The 21880-nt window shown below is 39.8% G+C and overlaps 2 protein-coding genes across 7 annotated transcripts in view; both read right to left on the reverse strand.

Annotated features, from left to right (window-relative positions):
• Positions 1 to 6934, reverse strand: part of abcc1 (ATP binding cassette subfamily C member 1 (ABCC1 blood group)) — a 31414-nt gene extending 24480 nt beyond the window's left edge. For all 5 annotated transcript variants that reach the window (XM_083566824.1, XM_083566822.1, XM_083566821.1 and 2 more), the window contains exons 1-6: positions 6777 to 6934; positions 5188 to 5364; positions 3913 to 4038; positions 3459 to 3596; positions 2003 to 2128; positions 286 to 347 (exon numbers count right to left, since the gene is read on the reverse strand). In XM_083566824.1, coding sequence (XP_083422950.1) covers positions 286 to 347; positions 2003 to 2128; positions 3459 to 3596; positions 3913 to 4038; positions 5188 to 5364; positions 6777 to 6830 — 683 coding nt within the window. In that variant the 5' untranslated portion in view covers positions 6831 to 6934. The remainder of the gene's footprint in view (positions 1 to 285; positions 348 to 2002; positions 2129 to 3458; positions 3597 to 3912; positions 4039 to 5187; positions 5365 to 6776) is intronic.
• Positions 6935 to 11651: 4717 nt separating this feature from the next.
• nde1 (nudE neurodevelopment protein 1) lies at positions 11652 to 18287 on the reverse strand. 2 transcript variants are annotated; one of them, XR_014537620.1, is made up of 9 exons: positions 18198 to 18287; positions 17898 to 18051; positions 15456 to 15604; positions 15228 to 15364; positions 14930 to 15124; positions 14715 to 14800; positions 14452 to 14594; positions 12854 to 13571; positions 11652 to 12821 (listed from the first exon to the last, which is right to left on the reverse strand). XR_014537620.1 is itself a non-coding variant. In XM_083567057.1 (8 exons), exons 1-8 carry the CDS (start codon positions 18281 to 18283, stop codon positions 13529 to 13531), a joined length of 993 nt encoding a protein of 330 aa, XP_083423183.1. In that variant the 5' UTR covers positions 18284 to 18287; the 3' UTR covers positions 11652 to 13528. The 2 variants fall into 2 exon arrangements, 1 of the variants encoding a protein (XP_083423183.1); XM_083567057.1 differs by having other exon boundaries at positions 11652 to 13571.
• Between the last annotated feature and the right edge of the window lie 3593 nt (positions 18288 to 21880).

Genomic DNA, 21880 nt, shown 5'->3' on the forward strand with positions numbered 1-21880 from the left:
CAGAGTTTAGCGGGTGGTGCGTCAGTAATACGGTCTGTGGGGAAACACGGTGTTCCGTGTGGTGTAGTTAAATGGACTAATCTTTTTGTATTCGAATTACTCAAGAACTCATTTCAGCTCTAAACCCAACACAACCAAACACACCACCACCCAACAAAAACCCACTCCAACACAAACCACACCCACTCCAACACAAAACCACACCCACTCCAATCACACCTTTTCTGCAATTCTAAAACTCCAAGGAATGCTTTAAATAAATAAATAAATAAATAAATATCTCACCCTGTGATCCACCAGAAGGTGATTCTGGACAGAAAGCTGGCTCCTGCTTCTGGACATGGATTCTAAAACACAGCGAACAAAAAAACAGAAACACAAAAAAATAAAGATTGCTCTTGTAATGGCAACCAGTTTTAAAGCGTCCAACGACTAACAGCACTATCCATCCCGGATCTGCGTTTCTGATTGAGTTTAAACATCGTCTAACGGGACATTAGGGGTTTTTTTTTGCTCAATCTATTCTTTGAAAAACATCAAAACAGCCTCTGACAAGCTCTGGTTTCAGTGTCTGGGTTTCCTGGTTGCCAAGCAACAGTGTTAGAGAGTTTCATTCCAAATTGTTAACCAGGCCGTGATTGGACCTTGGGTTCGGTGGCGGTTAGGGCTCGAATCAAGAACCTTTTGATACCACCTCGTATGTCCACAAACTTTTGTCTAAACAGAAAATCTGCTACTATTGAAACTTCTATGGTGGAAGAGAAATTCTATAAAGGACATAACAGGTTCCCAGGCACTTGATCAGAGCAGAGAACAGTGCAATCATGGTAACATTCAGTCGAGTCGAGTAGCAGGTAATTTCTTGGTTCGGGAACGATAGAAAGAATGCAGCAGACTCGTTCTATCCATTCTAATCAAAGGAAGTGAATTCCAGTGGTTTATCAGTGGTTACACCATTGGGTTTTGGTGTGGCTGGGATTTTGAACTCACAACCTTCAGATCCAATCTGCCATTCCTGAGCCCCTGAACAAGGTCCTTAACTGCTCAGTTGTAAGTCACTCTGGAAAAGAAGGTCTGCCAAACGGCGTAAACGTAAAACCGTTCCTAGAACATTCTAGTCCCTCATTCCTATCGGTCGGTGGTGACAAAGTTGTTGAGGTATTCCAGGGTCTGGTAGAGCTTAGCTTGATTAGAATTCCCCATCTGTTGGAATGTAAAGCTCGTTGAGAAGATTTAAAAGGGCAGAAAAAAATTATTAAGACACACCCACAGAGCAGGTAAAACAGGTGGCGTTCGGCTCAGAGTTGCTCCAACGCCGGCGTACGCTTTTTTTGAGTAAAGTTATATTTAGGGCTCTATGTAATTCAAATACAAAAAAAATAATAAATAATCCATTTTAACTACACAGGGCGCATCATGTTTCCTCATGGACCATTATCACTGACGCACCACCTGCTAAACTGGAGCACGCGGGACAGGTAAACACTGAAGAACTGCAGAATGGAGAGAAAAAAAAAAATGGATGAACGAGAAAACAGCGAGAGGTGAGAAGAAGATGAGAAGAAGAAAACCACAAAGTTTCCAAAGTTTGGGATCATTCCTTGTTTTGTTTTTTTGTTTTTTTTAAATAAAAGAATAAATAAGTAAATAAATAGATCTAGTAATAAGTAGATCTCCTGCTATAGAGCTCCAACCCTATCCAACACCTTTGGAATGAATGTGAACACTGACTGCACCCCAAGAACCTCCTCACCACACTTACATCCGTACCTGACTACAACACCCTTGTGTCCGAACTCACGACCTTCTGATCAGAAGTCCAACATCTTGTTGCAATCACTGTGAACTGTGCATCCCCTGATCCTCCCCCTCGCCCTGATCCAAGACTTATCAGTCAGGATTGATTTGTGAGTTCTCCTAGAACTTGAATCTCCTAGAAACTTCCAATATTATTGACGCTTTTATCAGTGTTGTTATTGTTTTCTGTTCTTATTCCACTCACAGAGTCTTTGACGGTCGGGGAGAAGAGCGGCAGCCGGTCAGATATGCAGGACAGGATGAGGGAGATTAACAGCAGGGCATAGTAAATGTAGAACGTGGTGTATCTGAAGATGTTCACAGAGTCAGGCTGAAGAAAAAAAAGAATCAAATTCACAAACCATTTAAATAAATAAATAAAAAAATTAAAAAAACACCACATTCTAATTATTACACATATTAAACACAGTCATGGTGTGTGTGTGTGTGTGTGTGTGTGTGTGTGTGTGTGTGTGTGTGTGTGTGTGTGTGTGTGCCCCGTAGATTTTATTGTACGACATATTGACACTGTAACTTCATGTCTAAATATTTATAATCCTCTATACCTCACACTGTAGAATCCTGAAATCTGATTGGTCAGAAGGTCTTAATTCAGTTACAATCTACAGGCACAATAAATAAATAAATAAATAAATAAATAAATAAAAGAACCATAGTAGCCTCGGCGCAACCAAATGAAATACCACAGCAACAAACCACTAACACCCTAACAACTCCATAGCAACAGTCCAGCAACCACCTGAAACACCCAAACAGTCATCTGAGTCACCACTATATCAACCATCTACCATGCAGAATCAAGCACCCTTAAATACCCTAACAAACAACCAGGCAAAACCCTAGCAACCACCCTAGCCTCAAAGGCACCAGTCAACTGAACTACCATCTCAACCATCTACCAAAACACTAGCAACCACCTGGAACACCTCAGAACCCACACTCGAAACCAAAAATACCATAACAACCACCTGAAAAACCTACCACCACACAAAAACCATGTAGAATCACACAAGCACCAATAAACAACCAGGCAACACCCTAGCAGCCACCATAGCCACCAAACCAACATGTAGTCATCTGAACTACCATAAATGCGCTAGCATCCATCTGAAACCAACCACAGCAAGCAACATCCAAACAACCTGATAGCAACACTCTTGCAACCACCAGAAAAACCCATCACCACACACAGGAACCATGTAGAATCACCAAGCAAACTTAAATACCATATCAAACACCTAGAAACCACCAGAGGTACCTACAGACTAAAAACACTGACACACAAACTCCTGAATACCAAAGCAACCAAGTAGCAGCCCATTAGCAGTCACCTGGAAAACCACCATACCAAGCACACAGGAGTACCCTGGGATCAAAGACATTCACATCTCTATAGCAACACCCTAGCAACCACATGGAGTATCCCAATATATATATATATTAACTTAGCAACCACTTGACATGATTGGGAGATGATATCCAGGGAAGGAGTCTCCAGTGTCAGCACAAGTTTCTCAAACAATCTTCATGAACTTCCAAAGACAAAATGAAGTGTACCCCGTTTTATTGACAATACAGGTGAAGAAACAAAAAATGTCATATAAAGTGGGCGTGGCCTATCCGGTTTCCAGATTCCTCACCTCGTTTAGAGCCTGCAGTATTTTGGAGCGAAATGTGACTGTTGCGCAAAGTAAAGCGATGAGCCAGAAGTTCAGCATCACGCCGGAGGACTGGATGCCCTTCATCCGCTCGTACTGGACGAAAAACGCCGCTAGCAACTGTTGAACACAAAAAAACACAAAAGATTTTAAAATCTAAATTAAACTTGTGTTTTAATATATTTATGTCCATGAATATTCAATTATCCCTAATTGCGTTTGATTTGATTAAAACGAGCTCGTTAACATACACCTGCAATTAGAAAACGGATCTACACAATTCTGGTCAATCAGAATCGAGGATTCTGTGCCATGCCGTGAGTGATCCGATGTGTGTGTGTGTGTGTGTGTGTGTGTGTGTGTGTGTGTGTGTGTGTGTATGTATGCGCGAGAGAGAGAGAGAGAGAGAGAGAGAGAGAAATATTCGAGATCTCACCATGGTGATGCCAAGCAGCGTGGGACTGACTAGGTAAACAGGTGCGAGCGCGACCCCGTGGCCTCTTTCCCAGAAAGAGTAGAAAACATCTGACCAGCAGATAATCCACAGCAGCAACCCAGTGACCTTAAAGAAGAGCGAGGGAAAGAAGAAGGAGAAAAACACTGCGATAAGGAAAGCCTTAAACAAACACTCAGAGGAGAACACAGGAGTAAGTCCTGTTATACAAACACACACACACACACACACACACACACACACACACACACACACGGGTCACTGAACACACACACACACACACAGTGTATTCTGGCACCATATAGTGAAGATGATGTGTTAATCATTGATAACCATTAATAAAGGTAATAATTTCATTGAATTGAATAGGAAAAGGCCAAAAGTATTTGGACACCCGGGTTTTTCAGCCGTATGTGCTTTCACCCCAAAACAATTGTTTAGAATGTCTTTGGATGGCAGCTCCATGAAGAAATAGTTTACATGGCTTGCAAAAGTATCGGGACACCCGCCTTTTTTTTTTTTTTTTTGTCTTTTCACCAGCCGTATGTGATTATCCTCAAACACAACTGTGACATTTTTTGGACACGGTATTCATATTAGTGAACACGTAGCCTAAGATTTTTTCATCGAAAGGTCAGGAGTTCAAAAACCACCAAGTTGCCGCTGTCGGGCCCCTGAGCAAGGCCCTTAACCACTTACTTGGTAATACATGATAATTCTTTAAAATGCCATAAATATAAAAAAAAAAAACAATGCTGATTATTGTGTATCCGTGGTAACGCATTACACTCTACAAAAAGAAACGTATAAAAATTTCGTAAATTTAATTATTATAATTATTATCATTATTTTGAAAGAAGTGTTAATTAACGGGGACTTCAAATTTCGGCAAATCAAGTTTGCTGAAATAAAACATGCCCCATCGCACTTGACAGCTTTTTTTAACAGCATTCTAACGCATAACGGAGGGGGAAAAATAAGGTGTTGGGATGCGGTATGCAAATGTTGGCGTATTTAAATTTTATTAAAATTCATATATCTGGTTCGAATAGTGTCTGATGTGGGGGGAAAAAGATTCAGGGGAAAATGCAACTTTTGCATAACGTGATTTAATTTTCACTCACACTTACACACACACACACACACACACACACTGCTCAGGTCTATAGGCTCATAGGCAGTGCATTGTGGGTAATAATCACTTCTAAAAACATCTTTTTTTCTGGATAGCGTGTAACATGCAGGTTCCATACTCACAGTTTTAGCTTTATTCAGGTGGCTCATACAGATGTAGCCACGACTGTGAGTTTTGAGGTACAGGAAGTAAAATGGTGCCACCAGCCAGAGGTAGAAACACGGAACCCAGACGAGGACGGTGTTTTGAAAACACCGCGTCACGTCCGGGTTTTCTGATCGCCATGTGCGGTTCCAGTCCTGAAAACACACAAAACGTTTCGAACTGAGTTTCACAGAAAGGCTTTGTATATACGAATCACACAACACACGCCGGTCAAGCAGGAGACGGGACAAATGTCTCCAAACTGGTTTGTCCTTTCGCATGTCTACCCCTGTCCTGCCTATCTTTCGGAATCCCCCTTTTCCTGTGTCCTTCTGTGACTTTATGCCCTTGTCCTTCTTCATCTTCCTACCCCTGTCCTGTGCCTCTTCATCTTCCTACCCCTGCCCTGTCCTTCTTCATCTTCCTACCCCTGTCTTTATTAGTCTTCCTACCCCTGTGCTGTCCCTCTTCATCTTCCCACCCTACCCCTGTCTTTATTAGTCTTCCTACCCTACCCCTGTCCAGACGGTTTGAGCCGTGGGTTTCAGAAATCTCTGTACCGTTGTGAGAAAGTGAAACGAGACACAGTAAGCAGAGGGAAACACAACAGTGGGGTTTTAATAATCACAGAGCCGATCTGAAAGGGATTATTAACGACAGAGCTGAGAGGAATTACACAAACTGCTCAGGCGTGTCAACAGCACCGCTATTAACCATCAACACACACACACACACACACACACACACACACACACACACACACACCCCTGAGGATGGAATATCAAATCTTATTTAATATTAACAAGCAGTTTTAAAAACATATTCATCAACCTGGAACCATTTCAGATATTTTAAATACATTTAAGAAACAGGAAATAATTTGACCACAGCAAAGATTACAATCAAACAGGTTATACCACATGACATTGTTTATAAACAACAAATGTAATAATAATAATAATAATAATAATAATAATAATAATTGTATTAGTACAATCTCAGTCTGACTTCTCAACTAGCTGACTAACTATATAACTAATGTACTAACTGGTAAATGTACTATAACTAGTCCTAACCAGGTAACTCTGGTTAGGACTAATGACGGATTAACTAACTATAAGAAAGTAACAGTGTGTATAGGATGAGTACAGTCTCAGTCTGACTTTATACTTGGTTAAATAATTAACTAGATAACTAACAAATCGGTCAGCTATTAACTTATTAACCAACTAATTAACTAGTCAACTAACTAATTAACTAAAAGTAAATATCACATGTAATTATCTAATTAATTATAGGAGTTAATAGGTTAGGAGAAGCCTCTCTAGCTTTGTTTGGGTGCACAAACAAAAACAAACAAACAAACAAACAGGTCGAGATTGATGACGGTCACGTGACTTGTGAGCGCGCGCCGCCATGTTACCGGGTGTTACATGTACAGTATATACGAGTGTGTCCGTTTGTTAGCATTAGCATAATGTAAGCCGGTATTCCAGGGGGTCAGTATTAAATATTAATATTAATATAAATATACAAATAAAAGCTCCAACGAGAGCGCGGCTCTCACCCAGACAGGGTCCGGGGGGGAGTGTCCGAGCTCCGCGCTGCAGAAGTGGTCCATGACCGGGAACGAGCGGTGGACCTTCAAGCGCTGCTGCTGCTACTGTCGCCGCGACGCCGCGAGCTTCTTATACAAGGAGCTCAGGACCAGAAACGGGTGCAAAGCGTACATCTTTTCTTACCCTAACCGTTTTACGGGTTTAAAGCCACGCCCCGTTTTCCGTGTCATCCACGTTCTGATTGGTCAGCGCCTCCTAGTGCGCTGTGATTGGTCAGCGTCTACTCGCAGGGGAAAGTTGTTTTTTTTTTTTTTTCCTTTTTTTGGGAAGTGTTACAATAACAAACAGCCCGGCGCGCGCGTGCAGGAGTCGGAGTTCAAATCAATAAACAAACACACCATGATTATAAAAAATAAATGATCACATGATCAAAAAGGAGATTTTCATCTTATGAAATATAATTATAAATGATCTCATATAAATCTCATAAAATCATCTAAATAATAATCTCTATTGCAATAAAGTTGAATCACTAACCATGTATTTATAAATAAATAATGAATGATGTATTAGTTCTTTATGATTATCGCTTTATTAAACTTTTTACATGTATGTACTACTGTATTATTGATGTATTTTGCACCTTTTTATTTTATTATTTTTATTTTTATTAATTTATTTACACTGATCAGGTACAACATTATGACATTAAAACATTATGAGCAGTGAAGTGCATTACTCTGATGATCTCTTCATCATGGCACCTGTTAGCGTGTGGATTTATTTATTAGGCAGTAAGTAAGATCATTTTGTTCTTAAAGTTGACGTGTTAGAAGCAGAAAAAAATGGGCAAGTGTAAGGATTTGAGAGTTTGACAAATTGGGACGTCTAGACGGCTGGGTCAGAGTGTCTCCAAAACAGCAGCTCTTGTGGGATGTTCCTGATCTGCAGTGGTCAGTGTCTATCAAAAGTGATCCATGGAAGGAACAGTGGTAAACCGGCGATAGGGTCATGGGCGGTTTGAGTCTCAACACAACAAGCTACTGGTGTTGGGCCCTTCAGCAAGGCCCTTAACAGTGGCCACATGGTGGTGCTGGAGCTCAAACATTCAACCTTACAATCAATAGCCCAGAGCTTCAACAATTGAGCTACAACTTACATCACTGCACTAAATCCCACCTACACATGTATAAGTGTCTATGAGTTATAGTATATTTTGCTTCCATCACCGAGACAAATTCCATGTGGGAGCAAATTTGCCATTAAAACCCCTTTCCGATTTTAAAACCTGAGCCCACTGCACTTTACTACATGCTGAGAATCAGTGTCAAATAGGGAAATGATCATTTGCATTAACTAGATTTGCATACTGAAGGTGAAATCAGTGCGTGTGTGTGTGTGTGTGTGTGTGTGTGTGTGTGCAAAGGCAAAAACTCTGATGATTAGTAAACACCGCCACCTCGTGGTCACGTGCTTCCACTTCAGCAGGTTTAACTCATTTTCTTTGCAAAACATTTTTCCGCGAATTATTGCTGCAGGACGCGTAAAAAATAAACACGATGGGAGAAAGACGATAAGTGCCATGAATGATAATTTGTCCTAAACCTAAATGAAAAAATCCAACCAAAACTTTGTGGACACCTCAGCATGTGTGTGTGTGTGTGTGTGTGTGTTTGTGTTTTCATTTTAAGCATTTATTATACAAAATAATCTTCCAGTAGAATCAAATCCTCAAACTAGTAATGAGAAGTGATATCCAGAAATGAACTGTCCAACAAATGGGATTTTAGGGCCTTGCTTAAGGGCCCCGAGTGGCAGTTTTGTGGTACTAGGATTGGAACCTATTACCACCCCTCTTCTTTCTTTCTTTCTTTCTTTCTTTCTTTCTTTCTTTTTCTTTCTTTCTTTCTTTCTTTCTTTCTTTCTTTCTTTCTTTCTTTCTTTCTTTCTTTCTTTCTTTCTTTCTTTCTTTCTTTCTTTCTTTCTTTCTTTCTTTCTTTCTTTCTTTCTTTCTTTCTTTCTTTCTTTCTTTCTTTCTTTCTTTCTTTCATTCATGAGATTAGTACATCCTTCCTTTTAAACGTCCCATTCCACACTGAGTCTCCAGGGTTTCTACAGGTTTCACCAAGTCGATCACCAATTTAAGACCTTTTTAAGACCATTAGATGTGAAATGTGAAATAACCTACAGCATGACATCAAACACACACATGTTGTTGCCGACTGGTCTTTTCACCAAGATCTTGTATCGACGATGGGAGAGTCGGACCACTGCGTAAAGTCTTCTCCGGCACATCCCAAAGATTCTCAATGGGGTCTGGACTCTGTGGTGGCCAATCAGTGTCATCTTGGAATATACCCGTGCCTTCAAGGAAGAAAGAATCCATTGATGGAATAATCTGGTCATTTAGTATAAGCAGGTGGTTCATTCTCAGGACACATAACGTTGCTGAAGCTTAACCTGACCAGCTGCAGCATCCCCAGATCATCGCACTACCCCCACAGGCTTGTACGGTAGGCACAAAGCATGATTGGTGTATCAGTTCATCCACCTCTCTTCTTAATCTGATGCACCCATCACTCCCAACAGGGTAAATCTGGACTCATCAAACGATTTGATAACGTTAAAGTGATCGCTGATCACGATCATTCAAGTTTTTTTCTATCACCATTTGATGATGACAGATGAAGATGATGGTTCCTTACTGTCCTTCTAGTTTTTAATAATGCGTTGGACAGTTCTTAACCCAATTTTACTAGTTTCAGCCATCTCCTTCGATGTTTTTTTTTTTTTTTTTTGCTTGATGCATGCCAATAATTTGACCTTCTAAAACATTTCTCCAATGGGAGCCTCTTACCTTTTTGCTTAGTTAAATCCAGGTGGTGACCATCCAGGTTTTTTTTTGGATTGGCAAAAGTACACACATCCTTCACTTAAGTAGAAGTACAGATACTCATGTTTTATTAAACTCTGGTAAAAGTTGAAGTACTGACTAAGTAAAATTCACATTTATCTGTGATTAACTTACACGCATTTTTATCTACAAATATGGATGCTTTATACAAATGTATGTTTATTTATTTGAAAAATCATCATAGAGCATAAATACAAAATATCCATGTCAATGTTTTGAAGTAATCGATTCTGATTTAAAGTATTCATCAGGACACCAAATGGAACCTTCGCTATGTTTCCACACGGACGGTTAATGAGGTGATACCAGAGAAACTGTAACTACCATACAGATAAAAAAAAAATAATATTAGAGAATAATTGTTTTCAAAGTGGTTTGGACATTTCGAGATTTATATACAGTACAGACCAAAAGTTTGGACACACCTTCTCATTCAAAGAGTTTTCTTTATTTTCATGACTATGAAAATTGTAGAGTCACACTGAAGGCATCAAGGGCTATTTGACCAAGAAGGAGAGTGATGGGGTGCTGCGCCAGATGACCTGGCCTCCACAGTCACCGGACCTGAACCCAATCGAGATGGTTTAGGGGTGAGCTGGACCGCAGAGTGAAGGCAAAAGGGCCAACAAGTGCCAAGCATCTCTCGGGGAACTCCTTCAAGACTGTTGGAAGACCATTTCAGGTGACTACCTCTTGAAGCTCATCAAGAGAATGCCAAGAGTGTGCAAAGCAGTAATCAAAGCAAAAGGTGGCTACTTTGAAGAACCTACAATATGACATTTTTCAGTTGTTTCACACTTTTTTGTTATGTATATAATTCCATATATAATTCCACATGTGTTCATTCATAGTTTTGATGCCTTCAGTGTGAATCTACAATTTTCATAGTCATGAAAATAAAGAAAACTCTTTGAATGAGAAGGTGTCCAAACTTTTGGTCTGTACTGTATATATATATATATATATATATATATATATATAATTATTTCTGTGAGGTAAATATTCACTGAGATTCATGTTGTTTAATTTGTCTGTAAAGAGAGGTGACTGATGGCACAGTGCCTGTTGTCTGTTTTCTTTATTTTACAAAAGCACAGCGTTTTGTTATCATGCATAAATACAAATAAAAGGAGACATTTCACAAAATGACATATTGCTTTGATCTGTTTGATAAAAAAAAAAAAGACAGTTTTTTAAATTCGTTTAAGGGAAAAATACGACAAAACGCATCAGCGCGTTTGTCGACCCCCAGAGGGTTGTCATAAATAAACGTGGTGTACTGAAGGTTTTAATTTTGCCTTTTTTATATATGTAATTAATATTTTTTAACCAAAATAGTCAAACAGAAATGCACGCTGCATTAATCGGTCATTAATAGAAAATAGTTAAGTAGAAAGCTGATTGGCTGTTGCATGTTGGTCTAAACAGCTAATTATATTTGAAATAGCGAAAGAACTACAACACCACGAAAACAAACAAACAAAAAAAATCAGAAGTGCCGTATGAGCAATTGATTGAGCATTATAGGCAGCGTTGAGTGAACATCGGAAACATTACGACCCACTCAAAATTATTTAAGCACATTTGCTGTTATAAGCTCCACTCTTCTGGGAAGATGATGTTCCACTTGCTCTAGATTTAAATGTGCTTGTGGAGATTGGGGATTTGTTAAAATCAGGTGCTGATGTAGGTGAGGTGAGGAGGCCTGAACTGCAGTCAGGCTTTAAATTCATCCCAATAGGGTTGGAGTTGTATAGCAGTAGATCTACCATATCTTCCAACACATGTAAAGCAGACCTTCACGGAGCTGGCATTGTGCACAGGGGTATTGTCATGCTGGAGTGGGTTTGGTTCTCCTAGTTCAAACAAATTTCATGCAATTATCAATTTTGTGGTAAAAACAAAAACAAAAAAGGGGGTGGAAAAGTCTGGCGTGTGTGTTGGTGTTCAAAAAAAGAGACTTGAGTCGTTATGGTTTAGTAAGACGTTTAATTCTGCTGATGGAACGTTTGTTTTGCGTGAACGTGAGAACCTGCTTAAACGCCTGATCAGACAGACCTGTAACGAGTCTTTAGTGATTAATGGTGAATATAAATCTATCCGTCCGTCTGTCAGCCATAAATCCTATATTAGTAGAGAAAACAGCGCGTACGAGCTCCTCTATACATTTCTAATTTTAACATAAAACACTTGTATAGCCTTCACTGAAGTATTTAACTTTATATCGTTCCAACTACACTACAGAGATTCCACGTAAAGGATTGCTTTTTAAAAAAAAACAAAATGTAATAAACATTTTCTTGGATGTCGGCCATTTTAATAGAGAAACGTCTCAGCGGCTTTAAAGCTGGGAAACGCCCTCCGTGTCCTCGATTGGTCGGAACACCTCTTTGTAATACGCTGTGGCAGGGAAGGGTCTGTCGGGGAATCTTTAAATCCGTAAAAACGTTTGTGGAAGGAGTCTCCGGTGTCAGCGCTTTGAAGACGAGACAGAGGTGAAGCCGTTACACAGGACAGAAGTGTGGGTTTTTTTTTTGCGGTTTCTGGGCGGGTTTTTTTTTTTTGGCTTGAACAGAAATGAAAAAAGGTACAACACCAGTGTTTTATTCCTTACACAGAAAAATACATGATCCTGATTTTCCCCTAAGGCACAGGTTCGTGAAAATGCAAAAAAAACAAACCCCGCAAACATCAGCGTTTCTCCCGTCCACATTTCCAAACAGAAAATTAGTGTTACGTCAGTCACGTGAAAACTACACAATGCAAGTCAAATCCAGCCTGGATTAACGGTTCTGCGCGGAACCCTGAACCTTCGTTGAGCAAAGTGAGGACCTGACACTTTGGCAGACGTGTGCAACGGTATAAATCTCGATATTTTAAGCGCGTCCTGAGTCTCGCTAGTGCTTTTATAACGACCATCTGCCGCTGGTTACAGGGAAAAAAAAAAAAAAAGTCTTGATGTTGACTCTAAGGTACGGTAACGAGGGATACGGGAGCACCGAAAAGCGCGTCTCAGTTCATTCCGAAACGTTATTCCGAACCTGCCGGAGCGGTTAGAGCTCAACCTTGTACACGAAGGCCCATGTGGCGATAGTGCAGTCCTTTAGTTTGAGCTGCACTGCACAGTTCAGTGTTTTTTCTGTTCACACACACACACACACACACACACACACACACACACACAAACACACACACACGTCGACTCACTTGCATGATGGTTTGTGCTCACCTGAGAGCTAACAGCTTTCTGCGAGGTCATTAGTTGTCTGGGTTTTATAAAAGTGATGTCGTTGGGGGAATAAAAAAAAACAAAAAACAACGATCATCAAAACAATCTTCCTCTGATACTACTGATGCAATATCTTTCCAACACGACTCCAACCTTCTTAGGTAAATTCACCCTGCAGCTCCAGGCAGCGTACAAATAAATAAATAAATGAAACTACAGACGGATGTTTTGGACGCGTCTCCAATTTAGACCAAATGAGGAATTTCTGTCTCAGATTTCATACAATCGTCTCGTTTCTTACTTCCACCGTCGTCCACTTAAAGGCGCATTAAGGCAGAAAACCCGCCGAACTGTGCAGTGATGATAACCGCATTTTCAATGCAACAACAACAACAAAAAAAAAAAAAAAGTGAAAAAATATACATGTACATATCAGTAAAAAAAAAGCGGGTGAGGGGAAATATCTTCGTTAGCAGTAGTAATAAAGCAAAGGCGAGTTTACACACTCGGAGTGAAAGAGTGTTAAACCCTCATTCAGCAGGAGGCATGCAGGACAAACACACACCTGATGTGTGCGGAGAGAAAAAGGGGGTGTTGGGGGGGTAATGCGGTTACAGTCACACCACCATTTTTGGTCCAAAATCCAGCCGTTTCACCATCCTGTAAAAATCACAAGAAGAAAAGTGTTAGGAAATAAGTGTTTCAGCGCGAGAGAAGACAGAGAGAGCAGGACAGAAGAGAGAAAGACGGATAGATAAGACAAAAGAAAAAACAAAAGAGAGAGATATAAAAGTACTAAGAGAAAGCCAAATAGGAAGAAAAAGAGAGAGAACTACGAAGTAGAAAGAGAGTAAAAAGAGAACATGACAAAGAGCAGAGCAAAGAGGGGGGAAAAAAAGAGATAGGAAGAGACTGACAAACATGGGGAGAAAGACAGTAAAGGCAGAGATAGACAGACACAGATAGAAAGACAGACAGAGGAAAAGAAGAGAGCAAGAGAGAAAAACAGATAAAGGAAATAAGAGGTAGGAAGAGATGGGGGGAAAGTAAGAGAACAACAGTAACAGTAATAGAACAAGATATAGAAAGAGAGGGAACGAAATCGAAAGACATGAGAGTAAAAAGACGAGGAGATCGATAGATATACAGAGAAAAGGAGAGATAAAGACTGATAGAAGGACAGAGAAAGATAGAAAAACGGATAAGACAAAGAGAGAGATAGAGAAATGGATAGCACGAGATAAAGAAAACCAGAGATAGAAAAAGAGGGAAAGAAAAGAGGTAGAGAGAGACAGATTACAGTCAAAGTACCAACTAAGAACATATGAATCAGCTTCGTGTGGTGCACAGTTACAGGTTGACCTCTGACACTGGACACTCATTCCATAAATGTTTTATCTGCATCTCTTTAGAGAAAGAAAGTTACATACGTTCCCAAGAGCTACAGGAGCGTATTCCGTGACTGATGCAAATCCGAGAGAAATGTTTGATTCTGTTTAGTTTGGATCTACGTTTATAAAAGCACGTGTCTCTCACTCACCCCTCAAACAGGCTGTTGGTGTTAGACTGGCTCTCAATCGCTTCCCTCGGCGTGCTGTGAGAACCCTGAGCGATCGCTGAGCGGTTTGGGGTTCGCTCCTGGACCTGTAGCTCTCTGCATGAGGCCAACTTTGACTCCAAATTCTAAAAAACACACACACAAGCATGTAGAGGAGAAGAAACGAGGGGGGAACCCCACACAAACATAGGCAGAAGTAACTGTCATTAGATAACCATAATGAATTCTGAAGCTGGTTGACTAACCCCGACTTTCCTCAGCAGCTCTCCTACGATGTTGAGAGCAGAAATCCGTGCTGACGTCGTCAACGGGGTCCCGGTCAGACCTTCGACTGATTCACATAAATTTAACATCAGAACTTTTGCGTTTAAACGTGATTATTTCAAATCGGTACTCATTAAACACAATGACACTGTGATACAGTGTGTGTGTGTGTGTGTGTGTGTGTGTGAGGTCTCACTTCTGCTGTAGGAGGACGGTGGTGTGTGAAACACACTCCCGAGGCCTGGTGCGGTTCGGGGAGGTGTAGTGAGGAGCGAGGAATGTGCGGACGGAGCGTGTGACGGCGTCGACTCCACCTTCTCTCCGTCCACTGAAAGGCTGAGGGACGGTTTACGGTCCTGCTTCTTTTTCACGGCCAGCTCCTGCTTTAGATCTACACAGAAGAAAAAAAAAATAAAAAAAATTATGGAAACACATCTAAAAACATCTGAATTTTCCAGAGAACTTGTGTGTTAGAGCGGCGCTAGGAAGCTCACCTCGCGCCTCGTCCTTCAGCCTCTGCACCGACTCCAGCAGGTTCTCCTTCTCGTCTAGCTCGCTCTCCAAGAAAGCGTTTCTCTCAATGACGTGGTTCATCCTCTGCTCGAAGTCCTCCAGAGACATGATGGTGGCCCTAAGAGACACGGGAGATAAGATAGATAAGAAATTCACAGTTCGACAAAGAGCCTGAATTGAAATTTATTTCCATACTGTTTCTCGGGCACCTTTTGGCTCTCTCCAGATCATCGTTGGACTGCTCTAGCTCACGGATATACTTCTGTAACTGGTCCTTGATGGCGGTCGTCTCGGCTAAATCCCCCTCCAGGGCAGAAATCCGTCTGTACATCTCAGAATGCTGGATCTCATACTTCTCCTAGATGAAAAAAAAAAAGCTGCGGTATGACCAGGAAGTAATAGATCCAATCAGAAATACAGCTAATGCATATAAATCAGATTAAAATAAACTTAAAAAAAAAAAAAAAAAAACGGGCGTTCAACAAGGTGCTTTAATCAGATTTGTGCTTCTGAGCTCTAATACACTGGTCCAGATATCTCTGAGAACAAGGGAGTGCAACCTACAAGTGATAACTTCCATTAAAAAATGCTGAATATCTTTCTTGTTGGACCGTAATCATACTCGACTGAGAATTTGGAAACTGGAGGAACATAAAAAGCCCCTGGAAATACATCTAGTGACATCTACATTTAATATCTTTGGTGTTTTCCTGGAGATAAAAATAAGAGAAAAACCTTCCAGACACACGCAGTCATCAGCTGCTTTTCAGGCTCTCAATCGGCCCTGTTGTTTTCTCAGACCGATTGTGTTCCTCTCACTAACTGCCCACACACACACACACACACACACACACGACTGTAATTCTGCAATAAAAACTATGAATGCGTTCAAACGTGTGAAAGAAGAAACCTTCGGAGAGCAAACGTTAAACAATAGTCCACCTTTTATCCAAATCCGTATTCGCTGCACTTCAAACACTTTTATTTCACAAAAAAAACCTGATCGTACGAGTCCAGCTGCTGAAACTCTTACGATTCAGACGCGTCTATTTTTCTTTGATTCTTTGTTTTTCTTTGTCTCTCCTCTTTCTCTGGTGTTTTCTCTTCTCTGCCTGTCTTTCTCCCTTATTCGTGTTTCTCTTAGTCCTTTTATATCTCTCCCTCTTTTTCCTGTCTCACGCTATCTCGTTCTCTCTTTCCTTCAGTTTTCTCGGTTTCTTCCCATCTCTCTCTCTCCCCATCTAATCTCCCCCCGTCTAATCTTTGTCCATCTTTCTTTCTCTTAGTCCGTCTTTCTCTCTTCTGTCTCGTTCACTCTTATCTTTTGCTCTCACTTTCTCAATTTCTAATACTTCTCGTGATTTTTGCAGGATGGTGAAGCAACAGAATTTTGAAAAAGAGAGGGTGATTTTAGATGGAGAAAAATTAAGGGGGGGGGGGGGTGCAGATGAAAAAAAGATGAAAAGAAGAAAGAAAAAGAAAGAAACAAAAGGGAGATTCCAGATAAAGAAACATGAAAAATCTGAAAAAAGAGAGAGAGAGAAAGAAAGGGGGATTCCAGATGAAGAAACATGAAAAGAAAAGAAAGAGAGAGAGAGAGAGAGAGAGAGAGAGAGAGAGAGAGAGAGAGAGAGAGAGAGAGAGAGAGAGAGAGAGAGAGAGAACATGAAACTGAAAGAGAGAACCAGCGGCAAGAGACAGAAATGGTGGTATAAAGAGACGGAGCAATAGTAAGAGAGAGACAGAATAAGTCCTCACAAATGGATCGCAGAGAGGGAGAGAGAGAGAAAGAAACAGAGGTTGGCAGATAGAAACATTTAAGAGACTGTCACTAGTCCACTTCCATCAGAATCACAAGACAGGATTGTCCTGTGCTTCAGCTATAAATACATCCGTGCAGCACAGATCTTCTGTGTGTGTGTGTGGGTGTGTGTGTGTGTGTGTGTGTGTGTGTGTGTGTGTGTGTGTGTGGACATTAAGAAAATGACACTTTGAGCAAGACAAGCCCTGCTGACAAAAACTCTTACCAGATGTTTTAAGAAGTAAATTATTTTAGGCGCTCAGGTACGCATTACATCGAAGGGGGATTTTTATTTATTTATTTACTGAGAGCGGAATCTAAACAACAGGAACAAACAGGTGTGTCTGAGTGTGTACAAGAACTGGTTACTGAATTGCAGATGTTCTGCTTCGAAAAACATGCCAAATCCAATGCTTGAGGGAAGAACAGGAAGCGGCGGATAAAGGAATGACTTTTTTTTGCGAGAACACTTTCATCCACACAAAAACACCACAACGGCCAACACGTGGACCAAACAGGAAACACAACTCCCCAAATCACTGTGCGTTACACAGAGAAAACAAACTACAACGCGGCCTTTGTTTCTATAGCAACTATTCATTCACACACACACACACACACACACACACACACACACACACACACACACACACACACACACACACACACAATATGAAACAAGGAGGCATTTATTTATCAGGATTTCTTGCCTGGCCGGTATGTTCTTCTGTATCACCATGGCAACCAGTTTAAAAGTGATTTTCGAAGATAAACTATAAATCTGCAAGTCAGCTGTATTTCTATAAAAACCGATAAATGCCGATATACTGATATATCGTCCGAGCCGTACCTTGAAACTTTCTAGTTCGGCGCGTAGCCTGTTGTTGGTGGACAGGAGTTCGCGGTTTCGCGATTCGCACTGCTTCAGTTCAGTCTCGAGTTCGGCTTCGTAGTCTCGACTCATCTGCTGGAACTCCTGCAGCTCGTCTTGAGCCTCGTCCGCTCTGGAAGAACACAGTCGATAAGAGCGTGTCGAATCTACACACTGCGTGTAGCATTAAAAACACAGCGTTCTGACGTTACAGCAAAACGCATCACAGAGAAAACGTTCAACAAACTATAAACAATAGATCTGAATGGGAAGCAGCACCTCTGCTGGTGCTGAGCTGCTTGCTCCCTCCAGTAATCCTGCTCTTCCCCGATGGAGGAAAACGACGGAGGTTTGGAGTCACTCATCACTGTCCAGACGGTTCTTCTAAAACAGACAGAAAAATAACAAAAAACTTCATACAAACAAAATAAACAAAAAATATACTTCGATACGCCGGCGTATTTTCAGCTGGACACAGACGTCACGAGCGCATCTGCATGTTATTGATTGATGCATCAGCCAATAGCATTTGAGATACGACTTGCCAGACTGCTCACTCTGAGCCACTCACGCGCAATTTCTATTGGTGTATTCTAAATCACGAGGTCACATGACCACCACACGCTACAATTCCCTGGATAGGATTGATCAAAGTTCACACAATAAAAAAAATTATTTATTAATTTAAATAAAAAGGCAACACAAATTTGATGCAAAAAAAAAAAAAGCTACTCTTAATTTTAATTATTTTTATAGTGTGTTTAAATAAATGAACATTAAACGAATACAGGAGGAAACTTTTATTTTATTTTTTTATTTTATAATACTGAAGACATCAAGACTATGAAAGAACACATATGGAATTATGTAGTAAATAGAAACATGTTGAACAAACCAAAATATGGTTTATATTTTAGATTGTCCAAAGTAGCTACATTTAGCTTTGATGCTAGCTTGGCAAACTCATTGCATTCTCTAAATCATATTCACAAGAGAGTCAACTAGAACAGTATTACACACATTTCCTGTCTTCTGAATGTGCCTTAAACCATCAGTTGTCAGTCATTTTCAGAAAAATCTCAAAAACTTTAAACATGTCCCCAAGTGCGGCCTCCAAAACCATCAAACGCTATGATGAAACAGGCTCTCATGAGGACTGTCCAAAAAAAGGAAGACCAAGAGCTACCTCTGCTGCAGAGGATAACTTCATTAGAATTACCAGCATCAGAAACCACAGATTTAGAGAAATACTCCCTAGAGTTCCAGCTGCAGACATGTAACTTCTGTTTGAAGGTCTTCATGGTCGAAAATGCGGCAAAGAAAGATAACGTTGGAAGAACAATGTAAATGGTAAAAATAATAAAACTAAGTAAAACCGTTTAAAGAGATTGTGCCTCACATACATACATATATACACATATATATACACACACACACCCACACCCACACACACACACACACACACATACATACACACACACATATATTGCATTTCGTTGCCTTGTACTTGTACATGTGTAATGACAAAGTTGAATCTAATCTAATCTAATATTATAATGTATCATAGCGTCAATGGCACTTTATTAAAACAAACTGTGTATATATATATATATATATATATAAATAAAATAAAAATGTCATTAAGGCAATAATGCTGTATTACACTAATTATATATATATATATATAATGTTGCCAGAGCTTTTAATTTGTGGAATGGCATGTTATATACAATAATAAAAACAATATTATTATTATTAATAATAATAATAATAATAATAATAATGCCATGCCACAAATTAAAAGCTCTGGCAACCCATTTTATTTAGTTACATCTTTTTTTCACTTTAAAGTCAAAACTTTAAATTAATTAAATAAATTCAGATTTAAGTCTCCAAACTGCCAAAAATACGGTATTTTGTTTTTTTTTTTTTATTTTAAGTAAGACTTTAATAAGACGTCATATGTGTATATGTTACACAGATTTTGATGAAATTTGTATCTAATTGTCTAAAGTATATTTTATTTCATTTGATTTTTTTCTGTTAGCCGTTGATGCTAACCAGCGCTCGCGACTTACCCAAACTTCACCAAATGTCCCCCCGGCTTCTGCTCTGACGCCCAAAACAAACGATTATCCCTTTTTTCAGGTCTCGGGTTCAAGGTTTTAATACGTTTTTTAGTAAATATAGTAAATAAATGTAAAACAATTGAGTAAAAATCTAAAGACTTTTCAAACAATAGGGAGAAAAGAAAAAAAAATCTCCTCCCGGTTCGGTTCCTCTACCGGACTCTCATCTGCGCTCGTGGAACTACTGAACGACTGCCGCGTGATCCTGCGAGCTTCAGCTCATACGCACTTAAGATGAAGACGACTCCATGGCTTGGAGATCGGCCAATGTCGCGCACTTCCTAGTGACCGTCACAACCGATCTGGATTGGACCATTTGTAATGTGGCGTCATAAGAGAGAGAGATTTGATTGGTCGGAACGGGGGTCGACGCCAAGCAGAGCGGTTACTGAGCATCGGCTGCTTTTTTAAATTGATTAATTTATTATTATCGGTATTTTATGCAGTATTAAACAACAACGCAATAATGAACCGATTAGCAGCGAAAAATGTTTTTTTATATGACAATTTTTGTTTGTAACAATTCGATATAATCCGAATTTGAAAAATATCAAAATACGTTAATAAGTTTTGTTTCTTTTATTGGTATTTTTCATTTGTTAAATGAATAAAAACAAACATATACAGTGTCTAATACAGTGTGTTTACATATTATGAGAACAGAAACACAAGGGTTTTTACTATATTGGAAAATATAATCATGCTTAATAATTATATATATACACACATACAGATTGAATATAGTAGTGATTACTATATAGTAACTGCATCAATGTGGTAATTGATTTTCAGAATGACATTAAAGTCATTATGCCTTTTATTAGTCACACTTTAAAACTCGTGTTCATTTGCTCTTACATCAAACTTACCCAGGAGGCCTTCCTGCTTCCTCCACTTCATTTCAATGAATCAAATCAGGTCAAAACAGAAAACTCTGCTTGCCCAAACTACTCATTTCCAAAATGTTTGGTGTATTACGGGCCCTGATTAATCACATTCGCCTTAATTGGAAAGGTCACATGTTTAAGAATGAGCGGAGTGTAAATCTATAAGGAATAAAAATACTTGGCACAAACCCCTGGCATTTTCTGGCCTCGGGAGGTGTTTTATGGATTATTTTAGTCTTTTACGTTATACATTATTTGGACATTTATATAGTTTGAAATGAGTGCACTCAGCTTTTGTTTATACTCCACAAAGAGACAGGATCGCCAAAAGTATGTGGACACCTGATGATCATAACCACACTTAGGCCTTTCACACAAGTTTCCACTAAACACACAATTGCAAAAAAAATCTGTTGCAATCCTGGTCCCTCATCTTCCCAAACCCGATTTAACACCAACAGGATGAACTGGTACATCAACTATATGCCTGGTCGCTTTTTTTAAGTATTGGGACACACAAAATTCATATGCTATTCTTTCACAAACTGTTACAAGGATGAAGGCACACAATTGTATAAGATGTCTTTGGATGCAGTGGCATACATTTTTCCCTTTACTTCGGAACTAGGAGACCCAAACCAGTTCCAGCACGAAAATGCTCCTGTGCACAAAAAGCCAGCTCCAAGAAGATAAACTTTACACGATGAATGTTTCATGCTGACTGCACCCCAGGCCTCCTCACCTCACCTACATCAATACTTTACCAACAGCCTTGTGGCGAACAAATTTCATACAAATCTCCACAAAATCTAGTGGAAGATTTTCCCAGAAGAGTGGAGCAAATAATAACAGCAAACGGAAATTAATCGAGGAATGGGATGTTCAAAAAGCATGTTTGAGTATGAATCATATATATAAAAATTTATCTCTTTGGTCCAGGACAAAC

Source organism: Silurus aristotelis (assembly GCF_946808225.1).
Source record: "Silurus aristotelis genome assembly, chromosome: 17".
In the NCBI taxonomy this organism is placed as follows: Eukaryota; Metazoa; Chordata; class Actinopteri; order Siluriformes; family Siluridae; genus Silurus; species Silurus aristotelis.